This window comes from Sinocyclocheilus rhinocerous, unplaced genomic scaffold (genome assembly GCF_001515625.1).
Source record: "Sinocyclocheilus rhinocerous isolate Xijiao unplaced genomic scaffold, SAMN03320098_v1.1 scaffold153, whole genome shotgun sequence".
Lineage (NCBI taxonomy): Eukaryota > Metazoa > Chordata > Actinopteri > Cypriniformes > Cyprinidae > Sinocyclocheilus > Sinocyclocheilus rhinocerous.
The window spans coordinates 3,169,971-3,178,516 of NW_015660878.1; the positions used below are offsets into that span (position 1 = coordinate 3,169,971).

The 8,546-nt window shown below is 38.5% G+C and overlaps 1 protein-coding gene across 1 annotated transcript; it reads right to left on the reverse strand.

Annotated features, from left to right (window-relative positions):
- Window positions 1-3,606: 3,606 nt before the first annotated feature.
- LOC107725512 (extracellular matrix protein 2) lies at window positions 3,607-6,961 on the reverse strand. The gene is made up of 4 exons (XM_016534787.1): window positions 6,890-6,961; window positions 6,535-6,616; window positions 5,270-6,203; window positions 3,607-4,708 (listed from the first exon to the last, which is right to left on the reverse strand). Exons 2-4 carry the CDS (start codon window positions 6,599-6,601, stop codon window positions 3,607-3,609), a joined length of 2,103 nt encoding a protein of 700 aa, XP_016390273.1. The 5' UTR covers window positions 6,602-6,616; window positions 6,890-6,961.
- Between the last annotated feature and the right edge of the window lie 1,585 nt (window positions 6,962-8,546).

The window sequence follows — 8,546 nt, forward strand, 5'->3', positions numbered from 1 at the left end:
ACCCATGTCCTTTAGAGGACACAGGTCTTCCAGACCAATGTTGACCTGATTTTCTGTTTATTGACCTGGGCAGACGCTTTGTCTCTATCCATTGATTCCTTTTCCTTTTTTTCAGGGTGGGGTTTCATTTCCTGGCTTTGTGTTTGCAGACATTCTTCAATGGTAACTAAGTTCAGGCCTTCTGTTCATTAAACGCCACAGGCTAGACTGAATGCTAATGAAATCACAGATGTTAGCATTAGCCTTAGAAGAGCAGGCAGGCTTTTGCGGTTACGCTGCTGCTCACAATTTTCCGCATTGCCTTTACTTTTACTTTAATTTACTGTTGAACTATCAACTATCTGCTTCAAGCAACTAAATGTTGACCTCAGACAATGCAACAGTCAGTGACCTACCCTGGTTTATGAAATGTCTGCAAGGCCAGCATCCAATAATTGTCTTGTTGTTTGTTCCTTCGCCTAATAGTTTGTTTCTATGCCTCCTAATTTAGAAACAATATGATGCCAAGACTGACTCAATGGCACCACTTGTATTAGGCATTGTCAGATTTAACACTGTACTTTAACAATTCAATAAGTTACCTGGAGACATGGAAAGAGCGCGATATTTCAAAAAACGTTTGTGAATTTTAAATGTTCCTGGAAAAAAAACTTTAGGGAAAAGTGTGAAATTATGATGCCTTGATCCATTCAATTTGTGTCTCATCATATATGTAAAAAAAAATGAATAAATGAATGGATGAATGAATATATATTTATATGAATATATAAAGAAAAAGCTTTTATACTTTTCGCATGTGCATCTGCGAAAAGATGCACATGCGAAAAGTATAAAAGCTTTTTTTAATTAATATATATAAATAAAGGAAGTCGTACAAGGGAGTGTACTAATATTCCAATAAAACACAATAACAAAAACTGTTGTAATTATTACAGACTTTCACGGAGAAGGTTGAAAATTGTTTCACTAATTTACAATACAGCCTACTGAATATTAAACCTTTCCTTGACTGGATTATGAATATCTAAATAATATGCAAATTTTGACTTTGGAACGGGATTGTGCATTACATTTTTCTTTTTTGAATTATGCAGATAATTTTATTCGAAATATAAATTGCAGATATTGTGTCACTAGACAACTTTTTAAAAAGTCATTCCCATAGCACATTCTATTTCAAATAATAGTTATAAATGCTTCTTTTATCATTTCAAATTATAGCAGAAATCATGACAAATAATTATAGGTATCAGCTTTACTTCTACCTCATTTCTCCTTGCTTGGTGGACATTATGTCAAACGTGTCACAGCTTACTCACCCTCCAATTTGTACAGTGTAAAAAACTTTTACATTGCACTGGTTCTAGAAAGATAAATACACAAAAGAAAAACAGTTTAAAAAATATAAAAAGACAAAAAGATAAATTACAGGGGTCAGGGTCCTGCTGGACTGTAGGGAGGATCTGGAAGAGTCCTTCACCTTCCTAAAATCCTTCTTTTTTTCTGTCTTCCTCTCTCCTCTCTCTCTCTCTCTCTCTGCAGCTGTCTCACAGTGCCACGTAGCTTTCCTGCATTATTAGACAGATGGAATTTACCAACCCTGCACATGAAGCTGCTATTTGCTTTCTTTCCATCTCGTTTCTCTCTCACTTTGTCACCCCCTTCCCCCTCTTCACCTCTCTTTCATTGTATTCCCTGACTCATTCTCCCCTTACACACACTCATATGGTTTGCTTAAACAGTCTCACTTAATTGAATGTAAAGACCTCAAGACTTTGGCAGCACCCTGTCAAATCTGGTCATATTCTAGAGCAGGAACATCATTTGCATCTGCTTTCAACAGGTCAGAAGATATTAAACAAGGACAGATATTTGAGACAAAAAGCAAATAAGCAAATATTCAAGAATGGGGAGATTTCAAATAACAGTTATTAATAGCGTCAAAGTGCCGAAGATAAACAAATCTATTTGTGCATAATACTTCCTAATAGATTGTGTTAACTTATTTGCAATTTATTGTAGAATAACCAGGAGAAATATTTAAAAAGCATGATGTAAAGTTATGTATTGGCGAAGCATTTTTAAAATATACTCTTCTGCCATCTAGTGGTGAATACAACCAAGTACAAGAGTCTTTCACAAGGTAGTATTCTCCTTAATTCTGGACTGAATAAACATGAGCAGGGAGACACTCAATAACTTTCATCCAAACATGTTTGTTTGCAGTGGAAAAAACACACACATTGGAATTGCTGTAAGTGGCGTAGACAGACTATGTAAGTCCCATGTGTGAGAGAGAAAAACAGCCAAGTTCACCTCAGCCAAATTCTGAATAATGTGCTTTTCTTCACTTCAAATCTGGCAAGAATAACCGCAGCCAAGCATTTACCAAGAAAAATATAACGAGCTATTTTCAGAAAAACACTTTTTTCACTATGAATAATGAAAAACATACTGACAATATTTAATATACTTGTCATGATGAATTTCTTGTTGAAAGCTGTTATAGCATGAAATGAGCTGAAAGGTCATGATGAACCACTTTGGCAAAGCAGTGCTGATATAACACTGGCTCAAGAAAGAGATAGTAGACTGCCAGGTTATGAAAATGGGTGTTTTATTTTCAAAAGTAATACACTTAAATGATGAAATACACTTATGAAACATCAGATAAAAACAATGTAATCTCAAAACAACTGTCTTGGGATTCGTCCAAGCAACAGCCCTGTTCTCTCTGGTTTTTAGCAACTAGTCACATTTCAGTGATATAACAGTTATAAAACATCAACACATCTTAGGGAGGTCAAGTAACCCAGGCCTCAGACAATGAAATCCTGTTATATTTTGGCTTTTAATAAAATCAGTTAAGCATCAACAAGAAGGAAGGTACGGAAAAAGGGACATTAGGACTCAAATCTGTGTCCCCATGAGCACAACTGCTCTTTAAAGGGGTCACATGATGCGATTTCAATTTTTCCTTTCTCTTTGGAGTGTTACAAGCTCTTGGTGCATAAAGAAGATCTGTAAAGTTGCAAAGACTAAAGTCTGCTCCGGCCAGACAAGGCATCATCACAATATGGTAAGGGGCGTAACATGAGGTATTCGGCCAATCATAACGCACTGGATAGCTGGCCAATCACAGCACACCTTGCTTTTCAGACCGATGAGCTTTGTAAAAATCGACGCGTTTCAGAAAGGCGGGGCATAGAGGAGAAACAATAATGTACAGTATGTGGAAAACAATGTGTTTTTTTAACCTTAAACCGCATAAACACATTTCATTACACCAAATACACAAAATAAGGTTATTTTTAGCAGCATCATATGACCCCTTTAAGTACTTCAAAATCCTATTTTGTAAAGTTTGTAGATCAGGGCCGGGACACATATTTGTCTTATATGACAGGTTTGCAGTCAATGTAGTTGCCTCGTCAGATTTTCAGACTTTCATCCAACTGAAAGTTCCCCAATTTTCTCTGTCATTGTAACAGATGCTGCTGGCTCTAAATCTTCAGTCCAGACAAGAAAGAAAAACCAAGCTGAGACCTGTAAATTCCACTTCGACCCATATGTTGACCATTTACAGGGATTCCCAATTGGTTCAGTTTAGTAAAATTGCACCACCTGAAAGCCCCTGAGGCAACGGAAGGCCAATGTGTCCAGGTGGCCCAGATCTATCAAGTTATATTCCAGGTGAACCCTGACTAGGCGGCTGAGAGGAGACTCATTGCCTCGACCCCAACAGAAAGCATCACGTGGAATTACACGGATCTTGTTGTGTGAAAATGTTGCAGAGTGGAGCCATAAAGGGAGCTGCCTTGGTACCTGTTGTAAGGCGTTGTGACTCATGTCTAGCTGATGCAGAAGTGGAAGAACCCGGAAGGCACCAAGGGCCACTTTAGTGATCTTGTTTCTTGCTAGGCCTAGGTGCTCCAACTGAGGCATTGAGATAAAAGCATCCTTGCCAATGTTAGAGATGAAGTTTCCCTCCAAGTTAAGGGTCTTTATGCTGCGGGGTAGATGGAGAGGAACTTGCTTCAGTAAGTTGCCCTCTAGATTTAAACTCTCAAGGTGACTGGCATTCAGTAGTGCTGCCTTCCCAAGACCTTTATCGGTCAATCTATTCACACTTAGATCCAGAACCTGCAGCTCCGCCTCACCCCAGAACATGTCGCCTTGGAGGCGTTGAATGCAGTTGCCTCTGAGATAGAGTTCTCGAAGACTGAGGGGAAGCTGCAGGGGAACAGAGGCAAGCTGATTGTAGGAAAGTGTAAGCGTCCGAAGTTTGCCCAAGGGTAGAAGAACTCCTGGAGGGATAGTGGATGATTTGTTCCCCAGGCTGTTGTTGCTCAGGCTGAGGATCAGCAGGTTTGGGCAGCGTCCGAAGGCTGCGTCGGACATCACATTTACCTGGTTCCCATCCAGCCGTAGCTCCTCTAGAGTAACGGGCAGGTCATTTGGGATACTTCGGAGAAGGTTCCGCTCTACGTATAGTCTCTTAAGGCTCTTGATCCCTTTAAAGGAACCCTCGATCGTCTCGTCTGTTAAATGGTTGTTGCTTAACACCAGGAACTCCATGGAGTCATACTCGGAGAGCAACTTCAATTGAATGCTATCTATGTGGTTGTTCATTAAGAGAATGTAACGGGAGTTGTAAGGAATTCCGTAAGGTATTTTGTCCAGATGTTTGTCGGAACACTGCACAACCCTGGAAAAGAGGAGATCATGTTAAATTACAGCATGTAAACTGAATGTTTTCCAGTGCAATACTCAGCAGCATCAGGACCATTCTTAAAGGGATAGTTCACCCAAAAATTGTAATTCTGTCATTAATTACTCACCCTTATGTCCGTCCAAACCTGTAAGACCTTTGTTTTCTTTCAGAACACAAATTAAGATGTTTTTGATGAAATCTGAGAGCTTTCTGACCCCGCATAAACAGCAACGCAACTGACACGTTCAAGGCCCAGAAAGGTTGTAAAGATTTCGTTAAAATAGTCCATGTGACATCAGTGGTTTTTGTACACAACGAAAACAAAAATAATGACTTTATTCTATTAACGATGTCCTTACTACCTTTCTGGGCCTTGAACGTGTCAGTTGCGTTGCTGTCTATGCAGGGTCAGAAAGTTCTCAGATTTAATCAAAAATATCATAATTTGTGTTCTGAAGATGAACGAAGGTCTTACGGATTTGGAATGACAGAATTTTCATTTTTGGGTGAACTATAACTTTAAGCATGTTGGTTTAAGATTTAATAGACACATACCTCCCATAGCAGGAACATTCTGAGGGACAGTAGTGATCTTCAAAATAGGGAAAATACGAAGGTGTTGTTGGTTTCAATTTTCTCTCTCGTTTTAACTTTTTCACTTTCTTTGCTTTTTTCGTAACTTTGGTCTTCTTCGCCTTTACTTTGAGGACCTTTTTTTTCTTTGCTTTCAGTGTCATATTGTCTTTAGGTTTGTTTTTTGATTTGACCATAAAAGTACTAAGAGGAGCCTTTGCAGTGGGTCCTGCCCTTGCTGCCATTGCTGTGACTTTAACACTCACTTCCTCCAATGGGTGGAGTTTAGAGCTGTTCATCACATGGAGCTCCACTCTGAGATCATCATTCGTGCTGCTTTCATTTACTAGTAAGGTGGCTCCGGTCGCCTCAGCAGTTGAATTCCCAATATGAAGTTTTGTGGTTATGATAGACAAGGTTTCAGTAGTTGCTGCTGGTCCTTGTGAAGTGAAGGGGAATGAGGAAGGTACAGTAACTGATTTTGTAAGCAAGTTCAGGACAGGTTGGGAGGCAGTGGCCATGGTAGGAGGAGTGGCATTCTGATTGTCAGTTGGAGGTAGATGTTCCTCACCCTCAATTTCTTGTGAATGGCTGGTATTCTGTGCAGTAAGGATGGGTTTGGTTAAGATTACCTCTGACATGTCGTGTTCATCCAGATTCTGTCCTTGCTGCTCCTCGTTTTCTGCTACTACTTTGCTTTTTACATCAGTTTCTCTTGTTTGTTCCACCCTTTTTGTTATCCTCATACCATGTTCTTCAACTGTGTCCGTTTCTTCTTCCGCCTCTTGCATTGTGACCTCTTCCTCACTTCTTTTCTCCTCTTCAGTGTTGAGAGCCTCCATCAAACGATCAAATCTCTGCTCTGCCCAAAGATCACCTTCTGCAGATACATTCTGCATGACTGTCACATTTACACCTATAAGAGGTAATAAACCTTTGTGAACTTAATGAACACAAAATCACCCTCATAACTGATGATTCATTTGCTTTTAGGAAATTTGCCAACTGTAATACATAAGTTACATGATTAAAAGACTGCACTGTGAGTTAGGGACATTACGGACAAACTACACTTATTCCATAATACAAACACATTTATTTATGAATTGAACAATTTGTGTTTATTATTTCATCTGAAACATTCTGTACTTAACCTTAAAAGACAGACTTAAAAATATTAAGTAAAAGCAATAATTTAATCATAAGTAATTAATAATTTAAATAATTTAAATTTAAAGAACACTTACTCGGCTGAAGCACAAAAGTGTGTCCAGACACAACGAAAATCCAAAACAGCAGCATGAGGGGCTTCATTTTTGGCTAAAATGGCTAAAGAGAAGAATACAATTTTCTAATTAACGTGAAAAGCAGATTGTTACAAATTTATTTGTCTGCTGTAAAAGTCTGTGGCGATCAACCAAGCTCCCGGAGACTGAAATAAAATACTCATGATTTTCTAAATGGCTGGCCTGACAACCACAATAAAAGGTGCCAGGAAGCATCTGAACCGGTTTTCATTTACAAGCCATAACTGATCGTGTGAGCAATAAATCCAGATCTTGATATTTTTTTAATGAGATCGGCCCGCCAGGCACAGCTTACCTGGAATGTGTTCAAGGTGAGTATGTGGCGTCCTTCAGATGTTTAAGTCCTTGTACTCTGCAGATATGGAAGACATGCTGGCTTCCTGTGTTGCATAGACTGTCTCTACACACGACTGAGACTGACACACATACACAAACAAATAGATGCGCATCCGGACTAATGGACCCATTTAAAGACTCTCCTTCTCCCTAATGCAAATTCCACATACACGCTCAGAAAAATTATACACTCTTGAGTAATAGCTCTCTTCAAAGACACTTATCATTACGGGAATTTTCTCGCTCACACACTAGATCCAGAAAAATCTAACGTATCAATTCAGGGGAATGGAGATAGACATAGTGGATAGAAAGGTCAAAGGTCAGGATTCACTTTAGGATTGACACTATTTGCTTTACTTTCACAAATACTGGTGCCGACTCACTGGCACCACAATGACAAGTGTTTCCCTAAAAGGGTCTGTGGCCTTTGACCTTACAACAGGTTCGTATTTAGTCACATGCGAGCTGTGTGAGGTGGGACAAAATGTTTGGATGAAGAAAGTTATATTCAAGACGGAGATTTCAAATGTTCTAGAATCTGTCATTGCTAAATCCATTTTGTTCCATCACTAATCACGAATTTCATTGTAATAGATGTAAAACCTTTTCTTAGAACTTTCTTCACTTTTCTGAGGCATTTTTGCAAGCCACTGCCTAATTCTGACTCCAGATGTAACTTCAATCAGAGTGTGAGGAAATAAAAAGATGATTAAAAGATGATGTTAACTGTCACCACCAAGCAGCAGGAGAGGAATGCGTGAGCTGGCAGGGAAACAGATATTTGGACAGAGAGTTTCACGGTGTCTGCATAAAAACTTTATCAGATCACGTCAGTACTAGTTTATTCTGACTCAAATTCGTCTAGATTTTTTGAAAAATATTTAATGTTTGAATTCAATTAGGAGTTTTCAAACTTTTGGGCTCCCCAATGTGATGATATGAAGAAACGTGTATATTTTAAGATTCATTTATGTAAAAAAAGATATTGAGATATTGTTAAGACATGGTGTTTAAAAATGTAATAATTGCCATTATTTTGCACTGTACTAACCAAAAAATATATATATTATCGGAACAATAGTTTTACTTCAAATGAATTCATGAATCTAATTTATCTGTATAATACTTCACAATACAAATTGGCCATTTTCACAATAATATTTTTTCCCTTTTAATTTTTACACTTTTTCCATCTGACATTTTCCATGTACCCTCTAGCACCCGCTTAAAGCCCCCTGGAGACCAGTTTGAAAACCCCTACTCTAAATCACTGCCATAAAGACAGGTATTTCTAGCTGACTAAATAAATGACCAACCATGTAGTCCCTCACAGCCTGACAAATGTCTTTCACATTTGTGAAATCTGTTTTCACTATGCCCGAGTCTTGAAATCTTGCATTTTTCTTCAGTGGAATTGTGTTTCCAGTTAGGCCTGTCACTGGGCTCTCTCAAAGTATTATCAATCCGTAGCCTACAAGAAAGATAGAAGACACCATAACATCATGTTGGTGATGTAACTTGTATAAATAATCCACATTCATTAAAATCTAATGCTCCAAGTGGCCCTAAATGACTTGAATGGTCAGCACAACAGTATGACAGAGTGAAAAACA

Coding starts and splice junctions, on each gene's coding strand:
- LOC107725512 (XM_016534787.1), bottom strand. CDS start 6,601: ATGAAGCCCCTCATGCTGCTGTTTTGGATTTTCGTTGTGTCTGGACAC. Junction 6,204..6,534: donor CACTTTTGTGCTTCAGCCGA/GTAAGTGTTCTT, acceptor TACCTCTTATAG/GTGTAAATGTGACAGTCATG. Junction 4,709..5,269: donor GAATGTTCCTGCTATGGGAG/GTATGTGTCTAT, acceptor CCTCTTTTCCAG/GGTTGTGCAGTGTTCCGACA.